Source organism: Neoarius graeffei, chromosome 23 (assembly GCF_027579695.1).
Source record: "Neoarius graeffei isolate fNeoGra1 chromosome 23, fNeoGra1.pri, whole genome shotgun sequence".
In the NCBI taxonomy this organism is placed as follows: domain Eukaryota; kingdom Metazoa; phylum Chordata; class Actinopteri; order Siluriformes; family Ariidae; genus Neoarius; species Neoarius graeffei.
In genome coordinates, this window is record NC_083591.1 from 21,124,812 (window position 1) to 21,140,486 (window position 15,675).

The 15,675-nt window shown below is 40.9% G+C and overlaps 1 protein-coding gene across 9 annotated transcripts in view; it reads left to right on the forward strand.

The window, feature by feature from the left end:
• The window catches only part of pitrm1 (pitrilysin metallopeptidase 1), a 333,676-nt gene that overhangs the window by 286,321 nt on the left and 31,680 nt on the right, over positions 1 to 15,675 (forward strand). For all 9 annotated transcript variants that reach the window (XM_060905918.1, XM_060905920.1, XM_060905919.1 and 6 more), the window contains one exon: positions 7,570 to 7,646. In XM_060905918.1, the coding sequence (XP_060761901.1) occupies positions 7,570 to 7,646 (77 nt within the window). The remainder of the gene's footprint in view (positions 1 to 7,569; positions 7,647 to 15,675) is intronic.

Consider the following 15,675-nt stretch of genomic DNA (forward strand, 5'->3'; position numbering starts at 1 on the left):
TTTTAGGACTTGTGTGAAAATCCGATGATGTTTTAGGTCATATTTATGCAGAAATATAGAAAATTCTAAAGGGTTCACAAACTTTCAAGCACCACTGTACTTATCACACAACCCCAAAATATCTAGTGCCATCACGAGCCAACTTTCATCTACCCCTGCAGCTTTGCCATTATAAAGATGTATCGTGGCAAGGTAACCACAGGCACCAGGGACTTCTGACACTACCTCCTAAAGGGAGGGTATGTCCACTAAAGTAAAGAATTCCTCAAAGTGTTTCCATCCCTTAATAATATCCCATTAGCGGTCAAAACTTCCATGCACTTGCTCAGCAGAGCTTGTGTGTGGTCTTGTCCTTTGCTCCTAAGGTCATCTAAAAGTGAGCAATCTTCACTGAAACTGCACAGATTGAAAAATACCGTAGGTTGCCTGGTCTGATGAATCTTGAGCTCTGCAGCGACATGCAGATGGTAGGGTCAGAATTTGTGGTCATCACCATGAATCCATGGACCCAATCGAGTTTTTGTCAGCAATTCAATCTAGTGGTTTTCATCTGCTCTTTTTCCAATTTTGAACTGATCAAATTAGGTGAACCTGTGCTGTGCCCATTCTAGCGTCAGATTCCTGTTCTTGACGGACATGAGTGGATCCTGATGTGATCGTCTGCTGTACTCATACTCCTTTGCAGGAGTAAAAAAAAAAAACCCTGTCTGCTCCTGTCACTGTGTATATGTTAATTTGTGTTAATCAGATATACCTTTTCCACTCCACTGCGAAAGAACAAAAGACAGTGGCTATTGTTAGCAACCACAACTGTCAACTAGCTCGCTAGCTTTAGCAATATGTCTGCCTAGCCTTGTGGAAGACTCTGGTTACATGCAATGTGCACACGGGCAAAGTGCATGCAGGCAGGTAGGTAGACAACCCAAGCTTTTTACAGCTCTGTGACTGCCACAGATGATACTTTTTTTCCTTTTTGTTGTCAGAGCATTTGATTTATTCATTGCTGTCAGAATGTAAAGAGGATTTCAAGAAATGTAACAAAAAATGCTTCTAAAATAAATTACCTATCTTGCCTTTAATAGCATAGAAAGTAAACAGACATGATTTTATATCTAAATTTAGTAGAATGGTAGAGTTGAGGGCAAGTGGTATAACTATTTGAGAACTTAAAGGTGTAAAATAAAACACTGATAATTCTCATCAGATTAAATGGATATAAAAAGTCTACACACCCCTGTTAAAATGGCAGCTTTTTGTGTTGTAAAAAAAATTAAACTAAGAAAATTCTCAGAACTTTTCCTACCTTTATTGTGAAATTGCAAAGAATATAAATGAAGTGAAAAACAATTTTTAGAGAAAAAAATAGAAAACTTACAATAAGTTACATAAGTATGCACTTATTAATGCTTTGTTGAAGCACCTTTTGATTTTATGACACTGCTCTAAGAAAATTTTGAGTAAGAGTCGATCAGTGTGGCACATCTTGACATAGCAATATTTTCCCACTCTTTGTTCCAGAATCATTCTAGAGCCATCAAATTGTGCATCTCCTGTGCACAGCTTGCTTTAGGTCACCACATAGATTTTTAGTTGGATTCAGGTCTGGGGTCTGGCTAGGTCATTCAAAAACATCTGATTTTCTTTTGGTTAAGCCAGTCCTTTGTTGATTTAGACTTTGGGTCATTATCATGCTCGTATTGTGGTGATTTCCTCCATCTTGATCAAAACCCCAGTTCTGGCTGAAGAAAAGCAGCTGTAAAGCATAATGCTACCACCACCATGCTTCACCTTGGGTATGGTATTCTTTTAGTAATGTGCTTTTTTGCACAAAGCATATCTTTTGGAATTATGGAATTATTATACCTTTTGGGGTGGCACAGTGGTGTAGTGGTTAGCGCTGTCGCCTCACAGCAAGAAGGTCCGGGTTCGAGCCCCGTGGCCGGCGAGGGCCTTTCTGTGTGGAGTTTGCATGTTCTCCCCGTGTCCGCGTGGGTTTCCTCCGGGTGTTCCGGTTTCCCCCACAGTCCAAAGACATGCAGGTTAGGTTAACTGGTGACTCTAAATTGACCGTAGGTGTGAATGTGAGTGTGAATGGTTGTCTGTGTCTATGTGTCAGCCCTGTGATGACCTGGTGACTTGTCCAGGGTGTACCCCGCCTTTCGCCTGTAGTCAGCTGGGATAGGCTCCAGCTTGCCTGCGACCCTGTAGAGATTATACCTTTTGGAATTTTTCTTATCAGACCATAACACATTGTTTCGGGTGATTTAGTTGGGCTTGGATATTTTTTGTGAGAAAGGGCTTCTGTCTAGACAGCCTTTCACTGACATCATAGATTTTTGTTTGTGATGCAGTGTCCACCATACAAAGAAAGATAGTCACAATTGGTAATTAAAATTGAGATGACTTTAGTCAGTACAATCCCTCTGACATGATTAAAATTTATATTATACTAGCAGATTGCGTTATATCCAAAAGCTTAAATGTGCAAGCATCACAGAGCCATATAATTTACTCACAAACGTATTTATTTATTATTTATTCTGCCCACTGCTGTGGGTGTGCACATGCATGTCCACATGCACTCATTGCTCACTTGTGTGCATGTGTTCACTGCTTCAGATGGGTTAAATGCAGAGGAGGAATTTCACTGTGCTTGAGTGTACATGTGACAAAAATAAATGCTTTTTCTTAATTTACCCACAAATGTATTTATTCCATTTGAAAAGTGTACGGCAAATCAGCTACTGGATTTGGGATACTACGATATCCTGACTATTTAGTATTGGGGACTTCTAAATACACTGGAGAGATGTTAAAAGCATACGAAAGTGCAGATGCCTACCAATATTTCGAGGTAGGTTTCGTGCATACCGGAATGTTATGGGAAATTCCTGATAAAGAAAAATGCCTTATTATGACAAAGGTAATCTCAAACATGAACTTCTAATAGTAATAATCAAGCCAGGGCCTAGATCTAGCATATTTTATGTTGTTTAGCCTAGTCTACATTATCAGTACATAACAAACATGCTGCAAGTCCAGCCAAGCATTAGGTCTAATAAAATACATCATGTCTAAAGCCCACATCCAGATATACATTTTAATATTGCACAGAGCTTTCATACTAACCTGATATAAAATTTCCTCCACACACACATGGGAATGCTTTGTTGGCATCCAGTCTTCCCATTTAACTGCAGCTTGCCATTTTTCTCATCTTTGTGTTCGCCGGAAAGCAGTTAAACCAGGCTTATCTCCACATCTGTTATTACATTCAAAATCATGACAGGTCTCTGGCATTGTTCTTTTAGATGCAACTTCTACAAGTTTTCTGTAGATGTTTACTGAATTAGGCTTACAATCACTCACATACACTTGTGCCAGTCATTGTCAAATACAAAGTTTGCCTAACAATATGGCCGGATAAAGAAATCTACAGTTACAATGATGTCATGAGAAAAGGCCCCTATAGCCCAGACATGTGAAGAATGAGAGATTGTCATATGCAGAGAGTAATCAGTATTTGTCAGATATTCCTGCAGTTCCTTTCATGTTGCCACTGGTCTCTTGGCAGCCTCCCTGGTAAGTTTTTGGCTTGTCCTAAAACAGGGCTTTTCAAAGTGTGGGGCGCGCCTCCCCTGGGGGGCACCAGAGTTCTTCAGGGGGGGCGCAACGTGAGGAAAAATAAACCAGAATAAGTTACTATTGCGGACATTTAGCGAACTTCAGCTAGCCTTTACCAGAGACAAAATGGATCGATTTTTAGTACCTAAAGCTACAGTGAGTGAGGAGACAGAGTCTGGGCCAAGCAAAAAAACAGAGCCTCCAGGATGTTGCGATTTGCAACTTCAATGCAAATTCAAACAATCCCCGCGAATTCAGGGCGGTGTTGCAATTATATCCAATCACCGCAACTTTCCCGCAAATTTGACCAATCGTTGGCGTCATCTTGAGGTGACATCGACAAACTACCTTCCGCCTTACTTCCGTGTATACGTTCAAGAGAAGCAGCATGCGCGCAGTGTTGCCAGATTGGGCGGTTTCAAGTGCATTTTGGCGGGTTTTGAACATATTTTGGACTGGAAAACGTCAGTAGTATCTGGCAACACTGCATGTGCGAGTCAGTGTTTATGTAGGCTTAAATTCTGTTACTGAAAGTGTGTTATGTTTACAGTGAAGGACTGTGTGCACTTTACATTATTTTTTTACTTAATACAAGAAATTAATGGATGCCAACATTTTTGCCAAAATGGTATTTTATTTTCCATTGTTTAGGCAGCTTCAGCATCATACTGTGAGATTCTGTTCAAATTGTTTTTTTTCTTCTATGAAGCCTGAGACATTTATTTTATTAGTTTATAGTTGTTTAATTTAGTCTTCAGGAAAGACTGCCTGCACACAGTACTAGTATTAATAGTTTTTTTTTCTTACATGAAAGCTGAGGCATTTATATTATATTTTAAGGTAACTTCATGTTGTGCTGTGAGGTTCTATGCACTTTAACTTTTGAACCAACAGGTGCATTTGGATAAGTAAAGCCTATTTTTCTGCATTTTTGTAGTCCGGGTAATCTTTTATATTGGTAAAGTTGTTTATAGGACCATTTCTCAGTGTCTTTGTTTTTTTTAATCAATAGTTTTTCAGTAATAACAATATTTAACATATCACTCAATTTTAATCACAAAAAGAGAAAATCGCAACAATTTCTCGCAACTTTCACTTCCTCCCGCAATGTAATCGCAACAAAAACCTAAAAAACACTGCAATTTTCATCGCAATTTTTTGGAAAACCCCCGCAACATCAGACATTTTAGCCCACAACAATCACAAAAAAGGCCCGCGGAATCCTGGGGGGGGACTGAAAAAAGAAGGAAGTATGACCACGATTATTTAAAGTTTGGATTTTCATGGACTGGATCTGAAGATGCTCCACTGCCAGTGTGTTGTCTGCCAAGAGATGCTAGCTAACGATGCTATGAGGTGTTTAAAATGTGTAAAACAAGATGTTTTAAAAAGCACAGATGTTTAAAATGTGTAAAACAAGATGTTTTAAAAAGCACAGATGTTTAAAATGTGAAAAATAAAAAAAATAAAATGTGTACAACAACCATTTTTTAAAAATATGAATGGAACATTAAGTATAGCAACAACAAAAATTGTAGGGGGGGGCGCTGTTTATTTGCTCTCCGAGGGGGGTCTGACTCTCCCACACTTTGAAAACCCCTGTCCTAAAATTTTGGAGGGATCTTCTGTGATGTCACTGTGGTGCTCCATTTTCCCCACTTGTTGATGATGGCCTTCATTGTGTTCCATGGTAATCCTAATATTTTAGAAATTCATTTACACCCCTCTCCTGGTTGCTATCATTTGACAAGTAAGCTACCATACAGGCTTTGTAAGCACTTTGCGGACAATGGCTTCAGCAGTCAGATGAAACCAATATGATGTCAAGAAAATTCCATAGTTTATCTTTATTTGGCATTAATCAGAATAATTTCATTGATGGTGTGATAATTGCTTTTGAACATGAGATTAAATGTGATTGGTTCATTCTGAACAAAACTACACCCCCACTTTTAAGTGTGTGCATACTTGGGCACTTATCAGGTTATTGCAACTTTTTAATTTTTCCTATTTTGCCTTAAAATTGTTTTCACTTAATATTTGAATGTTGTAATTTCACGTTTAGGGTGAAAAATGTTCAGACATGATTTCTCTTTGCTTCATATATTTACTTCATAAAAACCTGACATTTTAACAGGGGTGTATATACTTTATCTACTATAAGTGGTGACCTGCCATTGCAATTATAATAGAAATACATCAGTTTGTCTTACTATTACTAGACAAATAATTAAGTATTTCAAACAGAACACTTTATTGCAGAAGCATGAAAGCCAGTAGTGGCTCAGTAGTTAAAGGATCTGGGTTACTGATCAGAAGGTCAGGGGTTCAAGCCCCAGCACCACCAAGCTGCCACTGTTGGGCCCTTGAGCAAGGTCCTTAAAGCTCATAAGCAACGGTTTTAATTTTATGCACATTTGAAACTTTATATGTTAAAAAAAACCTCTGTAATTTTCTTCTGATCCCAAGAAGTATTGTTAATAAGTAATAATTAAAATAAGTTAGCACGGATCGCGGCAAATTTCTGTTTGGCGATTTTAGTGACCACTCGGCACGTGACATCATTTAAGCCAAATAAACTGCTTGAGTTGAGTCCACTTCCATTTACTTACATTGCCGTTCGGCTTGAGTGCAGATGTGCGTTCAGGAATTTCCAAAGAAAAACCATGCCTTATAGTTGTGCAGTGAACTGTAACAACGGGACCGGTTCAGGAAAAAGTTTTTACCTTTTTCCGAGAGAGGAGAAGAGGCAGAGAGATTGTGGATTGGCTTTTTCCGGAAGAGGAGAAGAGGCAGAGCAAGAGGATTGGCTTTTTCCGAAAAAGGAGAAGAGGCGGAGCGAGTGGGTTGGCTTTTTCCGAAAAAGGAGAAGAAGCGGAGCGAATGGGTTGGCTTTTTCCGAAAAAGGAAAAGAGGCGGAGCAAGAGGGTTGGCTTTTTCCGAAAGAGAAAATGAGACAAAGGGATATTTCCTCGCTTAGAGTAGGCTATAAATAGTATAATGCCGCGGATGGCAGGCTAATGTGGCCTACTGGCGCACTGTCAAGTAATCGTTACCTATATCCACTAGGGAGGGCGGTTTAATTATTCTTCAAAAGGGCTCTTATTTAGTATTACACCGAAAGTAGGAATTTATCATAACTACCAGGATAAATCATTTGGGCGCGAGTCTTGTTGAGGTCCGGGGTCACTGTGATCAGAGTTGGCCAAGTCGCTGTCTGATTCCGAGGCCGCACGGTCAACCCAGTGAGCCACATTCACCGATTGCTTCACAACGGCCATAGGTTCATATATACATGGTTTCACCTCTCGATATTCAATTTGGAGAGTTCCTACTTCAAAATCGCTATTGCTTTCAGACATTTTACACAACCTTTCACAACCAAAGTCCGTACACGTGTGCTTGGTTCGCAGGTAAACACAGAGCTGCTCCCCGTCTGTTTGGGTTAAATGACGTCACGACAACTGTCCCCTGGCGGTAAAAGTGAGTATAAGTATAAGTGAGATGTAAACAAACCTTCGGAAATTGGGCAAAACAGTATATTTTAACTGTTTTATTCAATTTTAGGGTGCAAACTAAACACTAGGAAAATTGAATTCACTTTTTGGGTCGTTCTTCTAGACAAAGTTGATATTCTATGTTTCACCTCGGACCATTGCCTATGACCTTTAAGGCCATTTCTCTGCTCCAGGGGCATAATGGCTGACCCCAGTTTCCTAGCAAGCTGGAATATGCAAAGAAAATAATTTCCGAGTCCTGTAATGTATATGTGACAAAGGCTGCTTCTTCTTTTAGTGGCCTCTCCTTCGTGTTATGAAAATGAAACCATGGTGGTTTCCCAATTAATTTTTTACTTTGACACACGCTTTTATTTAATTAAAAAAAAAAAAACAGGAGTCTTCAATCTTATCTGCAAACTGTTTTATAACTATTTATGTCCTACAGGGCATTCTATTGACTTCCTCCTGTCTGGAGAGGAACTTGCCTGATATGTTTCACCTGTGGAGTGACGTATTTAACTGGTGGGTATCTATAGACAGAGTAAGTGTAAAGATGAAGCATGTTGTTTAATAATGGGATACTCATGAAAAAATGATTTTTTTGTTTTAAATAGTCTAGGCAATGGGTGCAAAAATTGCTCACATAATGATAAAAGCATGAAATTTGTCACAGACATTCACCACATCATTCTAAACAGTTTCAGGGGTGGTGCCAATGGAAACTGCTAAATGCATAGCAATAGTCTTTAGGCAACATATTTTCCTTAGCAACTAGAACATAGGATGCCTGCATACAAATTTTATGCATCAATAACATTTTTTTTTCATATCCATAACAATCTTCATAGTAGTGTTAAATTGAAGTGCTTACCAACAGCACATACCATAGCAATGGTTACTCAGTAATGTATTTTCCTTAGTAACCATGCTATAGGGTTCATGCGTACTAATTTTGATAAGCAATATCATTCTATTTCAATATGCATAAAAATTAATACTAACATCACTTTGAAGCACCTATCAGCTTTATTTAGCATAGCAACAGTTGCTAGGCAACATATTTTCCTTAGCAACCAGATCATATGGTGCCTACATGCATATTTTACTAATCAACAACATTGCTCTTAATAATAGCATCTACACATGACATGAGGCAAGAAATGGAAGTAAACCTCATGGATGGTGCTGTACTAGTAAACATCCTTAGACCCCAAGGTTGCAAGATATTTTCCGATTATAGCTCCAAGGTGTTTGCTCTCTTTTGACATGAGGGACAGAATCAGGCTCAAAGAGTAGATATTGTCTGGGATCAATAATTAAACAGTCTGAAGACACAGAGAAGAGACAAACATGCTATGGGTCATTGTCAATGCACATGTACACATTTCCAGCCCCATACCAAAAAACTAGCAGCAGTTCCTTCGGATCAGTAGCAACAAGGAATAGTGAGGCAGCATACCAAAACAATTGTGCATTTTGTGATAAAAGCACCAAATTTGGCACACTTGTAGAGAGACATATAAATTTGAATATTGAGCCACTCGAAATGTTCATCATGGCGGCCATGGCAGCCATTTTCCAAAATGGCCACCACCATGATTAATTTTTTTCTGACTGTGATCCATTATCCCAAATGATTGATCTTAGAACTGTAGATAGAATGCTTGGACTGACTAAACATTATATTTTTATATTGTAGATCAATAAGGCCATATTTTTGTTGGAAAACATAGTATTCAGAATAATGAAAAACAATCTCTCTGAATCCAAAAGTACTTGCAAGCAAGCACCATGATGTGGCAAGGCAGTTCAGAGCCAGCGGCTTCACTGTGTAGATGATGAAGAATATTTTCTCCTCCATCCCAACAAACCAGGCTCATGAACAGAACAATGCCTGCATCAAAGGAGATGGTGGAGCTACCTGAGACCAGGAGACCTTCTGGTCTCACTGCAGCAATGGATGATATCTGGACCTGAAGTTGCCTGGTGCATAGAGGAGTTTGAAAAGGACCTCCAGAACTGGGGAAGACAAGACACCTGTCACCATGATCAAACACCAAGTGTGCAGGTGTCGTTCACCAAGGATGTCCCCTCCCTTGTGACTGTGTTGGAAGACCTTGGCAACCCCACTGAGGAAGAAAGCAAGAATTTGACTGTTCTTGACTCAGAGGAAATCCCTGGGCCCTTTGCAGTCAAGGTGGAGTCAAGGTGGTCTGCAAGGTAAAGCAGATTGACCAAGAGCAGTTTGAAGCCTTCACTAGAGAATGCCTGCTGGAAAGAACAAAGCCAATAGATTGTGTCATACAAAGAAACAAGCTGACAGTTTTCAGAACCTCTGCTGTGAGAAAAGTGACCAGAGGAAAGCAGCAGCTCATTTCTTTTAAGAAGGACAGGGAACTCTTCTCAAGGCTGTACATCACATGCCAGACAAGGGATGGAAACCTCAATGAGTTCTTTCGGCATGAAAATCAGGCTTGTCCCCCAGCCTTACCTGATGGAGTGAATTTCTGTCTAGGTTTAAAGAGTGATCTCTTTTGCTTAGAAGACCCATCTCCTGCTAGATCTAAGGTGCCTGAAGCCACCTGCATTGTTCTTGATTGGGCAGCCATCGTTCAGAGGCTGAAGCCAGCTACAGCCAAGAACTTTGCTGAGTACACCCAAGAGGTTGTCATCCCCTACATGGCCACAAAGCTTCAAACTGTGTCTCGCCTGGATCTGGTCTGGAACTGCTATATTGAGGATTTGCTGAAGGCTAGAGCATGAGAGAAGCGAGGGCAGGGCAGAGGCAGACGGGTTGCTGTCAGAAACTCTCCTCATGTGGCTTATCCAGGAACATAAGCAGCTTGTCATCACTGAGAGTGAAGCAGTCCTCAGCAAGCTGGCACTGCTAGATCTGGCCTCATTTACTCCATGCAACTACGAGAAAGCTGACACCCACAGGTTACTGCATGCACTCCACACATCCAAGCACAGTCATCACAAGATACTGATCCAGACCGTTGACATTGATGTTGTGGTGCTGGCTGTGTCTGTGGCCCAAGATCTCCTGCCTGAAGATGAACTGTGGCTGGCATTCAGAACTGGCAAGAGGTTCAGGTATTTGGCAGCCCATGAACTGGCAGTGGGTTTAGGACTGGAAAAGGCATGTGGCCTACCGATGTTCCATGCGCTGACTGGGTGCAACACTGTGTCTAGTTTTGTGGGGCATGGCAAGAAGACTGCCTGGGCAATATGGGCTGATCTGCCTGAGCTGACTACAGAACTGCTGAAGCTGTCCTCTGCACCAGATGTCATACCAGACAGTGCCATGGACACAATTGTTCAGATTGTCATCTTGCTGTACCAGCACATGTACAGATGTTGACAAGCCATGAAAGAAACTGTTTGCACAAAAACACAATGTGCAGTTCATCCCACCTACAAAGGCAGCACTGGAGAAACATGTCAAGAGAGCTACCTACCAGGATGGCCATGTGTGGGGGCAGGCCCTACTGCCAGCACCAGTGCTGCCTTCACCAACCAATTGGGGTTTGAGGAGAAATCCTGAGGTGAACCACACTGGACAAGACTCCAAGAGGCATCACATGCTTGCTATGAGCTGCTGTCATGCAAGTGCAAGGCGGGTTGTAGGAAGCACTGTAAATGCAGAAAAGCTGCACTTGAATGAACAGCTCTGTGTGTATGTGAGGGGGAGTGCTCATACAAATCACCAGTAACACTTTGTGAAATGCTACTGCTCATTTTTTTTTGTTTTATCTTTACTTCCCTGCTGATACAAACTAAGGATATTAAAGAAGATACAAGCCTGTACTTTGGGCTTGCTGCTATCCCTAAATGAGTCTAATTCTACAATGTAATTCTATTAAAACCTCATGAAAACATGTTTGGCTGCCATGTTGGTCTACACCAGGATTAGTTGCTGTAGTATGCTCTGGCCCCATCCCAATGCGGCGTGGCAATGTAGCTTACAGCAGGTTATGGTCGCTGAACTGCTGGCTGTCCAGGTGGTGCTCTGAAAACAGTGTGGGCTTTATAGATAATTGGGCTAATTTTGAGGGCACTGTTGGCCTGTTAGGGCGGGACGGTATCCATCCCACTCGGGAAGGTGCTGCTCTCATTTCCTGCAGCATAGGTCATAGTCTCAGAACAGGCCTAGTTAATTTCTGACAATCCAGAGCCAAGGCCAGGGAGCAGATGAACAGGCTAAACCGACTGTCTGCTAGCTGCACAGAGTCGTCACTCAGGGCCCACTACATCGAGACTGTGTCTGTTCCCCGAGCTCAACAAAAAGGTAGAAATTTTCAGAGAGTTTGTTCCAGTAACCTAATCAATATAAAATTAGATCATACTGACTGTACAGCTGCTGCCAGCACCTTTGATCTAAAGGTGGGGCTATTAAATATTAGATCTCTTACATCTAAAGCGCTAATGGTTAATGAACTCATTACTGAGTTTAATGTACTGTGTTTAACAGAAACATGGATTAAGCCAAATGAATATATAGCATTAAATGAAGCGAGTCCTCCTGGATACAGTTATATACACCAGCCTCGTCTAACTGGCAGAGGAGGCGGCGTCGCGGTTATTTATAACGATTATCTAGGTGTAACACACAAACCTGGTTATAAATTTAATACATTTGAAGTTCTTCATACTCATATAATGTATTTAGCCTCGAAAAATAAGTCTACCCAGTTAATTCCATTGCTTATTATTTACAGGCCCCCGGGGCCATATTCTGAGTTTCTTTCTGAATTCGCAGATTTTATCTCAGATCTGGTTATTTCCTTAGACAAAGCTTTAGTTGTCGGAGATTTTAATATTCACTTCGATAACCCAGAAGACCCTTTAAAAACAGCGTTTGTGTCCATCTTAGATTCAGTCGGGATTAAGCAGAATGTCATAGGACCGACCCATAATGGTGGTCACACCCTTGATCTAATACTAACATTCAGATTAAACGTAGACAATATAGTCATACTTCCACAGTCTGAAGTTATCTCAGATCATTGTCTCATCTCATTCAAAATATGTCTGAGTAATAATATATGCACCTCACCACGCTACTGTATTAAACGTACTTTCACGTCAACTACTGCACAGAGCTTTATAAATGATCTCCCAGAGCTGTCAACTTTGATTGGGTCACTGTCAGCCCCTGCAGAACTTGATCAGGCAACTGAATGCTTAGAGTCAACATTCTGCCATACTTTAGATAATGTAGCTCCTCTAAAAAGGAAAATGGTCAGAGACAAAAAATTAGCACCCTGGTATAATGATGACACTCGCACATTAAAACAGACCACTCGAAAATTGGAACATAAATGGCGTCAAACAAAATTGGTAGTGTTCAAATTAGCTTGGAAGGAGAGCTTCCTGAAGTATAGAAAAGCTCTTAGTGCTGCGAGATCAACATATTTCTCCTCCCTAATAGAAGATAACAAAAATAATCCTAGATTCCTATTTAATACTGTAGCAAAATTAACCAGGAATAAGTCCACTATCAACACATGCACAACTGCAGTATGTAGTAGCAACGACTTCATGAATTTTTTAATGACAAAATTGAGAATATCCGACAAAAAATTCAAACTACTAATTTAAGGTTAGACAATGAAAGTGACCTTGTAGTTAACAATATAACTCTATCAGATCATCAGTTAGAATGTTTTACTCCCCTAAAAGAAACTGAATTACTTTCATTAATCTCTACATCAAAAGCCTCAACTTGTGTACTAGATCCCTTACCGACACATCTATTCAAACAGATAATGCCTGGAGTAATTGAACCGCTTCTAAAAATAATAAATTCTTCTCTTATGATTGGCTATGTACCCAAATCCTTTAAACTAGCAGTTATCAAACCCCTGATTAAAAAACCTGACCTTGATCCCTGTCAGCTGTCCAATTATCGGCCAATATCAAACCTCCCCTTTATCTCCAAGATCCTTGAAAAAGCTGTGGCACAGCAGTTATGCTCATATTTGCATAGGAATAACATCCATGAAATGCATCAGTCAGGATTTAGACCTCATCATAGCACAGAGACAGCACTGGTTAAAGTAGTAAACGACCTACTGTTGGCGTCTGATCAGGGCTGTGTCTCGCTACTTGTGTTGCTTGACCTTAGTGCAGCATTTGATACCATTGATCATTCCATTCTTCTGGATAGACTAGAAAATGTGGGAGTAAAGGGAATGGCCCTCTCCTGGCTCAGGTCTTATCTAACTGATCGTTATCAGTATGTTGATATAAATGGTGATATTTCTAGACGTACCGAGGTAAAGTTTGGTGTTCCACAAGGTTCTGTCTTGGGTCCACTGCTTTTTTCTCTATATATGTTACCTCTGGGCGATATTATTCGTAAACATTGTATTAGTTTCCACTGTTATGCTGATGACACACAGTTGTATGTCTCTGCAAAACCTGATGAGAGACACCAGCTTAATAGAATTGAGGAATGTGTTAAGGACATTAGACACTGGATGCTTATTAATTTCCTTCTGCTTAACTCTGACAAGACTGAAGTACTTGTACTAGGACCACATACAGCTAGAAGTAAGTTTTCTGATTACACAGTAACTCTGGATGGCCTTTCTGTTTCTTCACGTGCAGCAGTAAAAGACCTCGGAGTGATTATTGACCCCAGTCTTTCATTCGAAACTCACATTGATAACATCACCCAGATAGCTTTCTTTCATCTCAGAAATATTGCAAAGATAAGAAATTTAATGTCATTGCATGATGCAGAAAAACTAGTCCATGCTTTCGTTACCTCCAGGTTGGATTATTGTAATGCCTTACTGTCTGGATGTTCCAATAAGTGCATAAACAAGCTCCAGTTAGTTCAAAATGCAGCAGCAAGAGTCCTTACTAGAACTAGAAAATATGACCACATCACACCTGTCTTATCCACACTGCATTGGCTCCCAATCAAATTTCGTATTGATTATAAAATACTACTATTGACCTTTAAAGCACTAAATGGTCTCGCACCACAGTACCTGAGTGAACTTCTGCTCCTCTATGACCCGCCACGCCTACTTAGATCAAAAGGTGCAGGCTATCTGCTGGTACCTCGTATAGTGAAGGCTACATCAGGGGGCAGAGCCTTTTCTTACAAAGCCCCACTGTTATGGAACAGCCTTCCAAGTAACGTTCGGGAATCAGACACAGTCTCAGCATTTAAGTCTAGGCTGAAAACATATCTGTTTAGTCAAGCCTTTTGTTAATGGTGTTTATGAGGTAAAGGAGTAGATCTGGAGGGTCCTCAGACATAGTGTTTTGGTAAACTGGGATGTATGGATGCTGTCAGTCCCCACTCGCTTGCTCACTCGAGTTTGTTGACGGTGTAGTGGCTGGCTGCTTTATGTCCCGGGGCTCCCTCATGCCTGTGTTACCTTCTGGCTCTCTCCTTTTAGTTATGCTGTCATAGTTAGTTGCCGGAGTCCCTGCTTGTACTCGGTGCAATATGTATACTGTTCCTACTTATTCAGGTGACATTGGGCATACCTAACCACCTGTGTTTTCTTTCCCTCCCCCCCACCCCAAATCTGTCCCTCTGAGTTACATGGAGTCAACAGGAAATCTTTTGGTGGAGAGGGTGGAGACCTCGACTGGCTATCGTAGCCTGCAGGGAATCGGCCGTCAGACATTCTGTCGCATGTCCCAGACCTGGTGAAATGTAACTGAATTGTCTTGGCCAGCCCTAAGGCTCCCAGCTGCATCTCATCATTGCTGAGGAGTGTGCTCCCATCACCCAATCAAGCATCCAGCCAGAGCAGGTCATGATATATTTTACCATATTAACATGCAATTGTTGTGTGTTATGCCTGATGTAAAGACTCTCGTCTCTGCGAGCCTACCACACAGATTTAATACTTGTCATTTTTAGGGCATACCTAACAACGTGTTTTCTTTCTCTCCCCCCCCCAATCTGTCCCTCTGAGTTACATGTTGATCCTGGGATTGAGATGCTGGCCTCTTCTGCCCCTCGGACCTGCTTGATCCGTCCTGGTGCCCTGTGTCTGGTCGGAGTTTTATTGCACCGCTCCTGTAAAGGACGGCCCCATGAGGACAGTTGAGGGTTATACCTGTTAAAACTGTTAATATTATAGTCAGGCTGTCTGTTGTTGCCCAAATGAGGATGGGTTCCCTTTTGAGTCTGGTTCCTCTCGAGGTTTCTTCCTCATGTCGTCTGAGGGAGTTTTTCCTTGCCACCGTCGCCACAGGCTTGCTCATTGGGGATAGATTAGGGATAAAATTAGCTCATGTTTTAAGTCGTTCAAATTCTGTAAAGCTGCTTTGCAACAATGTTTATTGTTAAAAGCGCTATACAAATAAACTTGATTTGATTTGATTTAGTTACTGATTTATCAAGCAAAAAAAATTATATTCAGGTAAAATATGGCATATACATGCCAATAACTATGTCTTAGATAAGCGTAATAGTGAGAAATGAGACGCCGCTGGCAGCCATATTGGCAAATGGCCACCATGATGAATATGTCCCATGGCTCAATATCCAGAATTCTATGTAATGTGTTTCTCC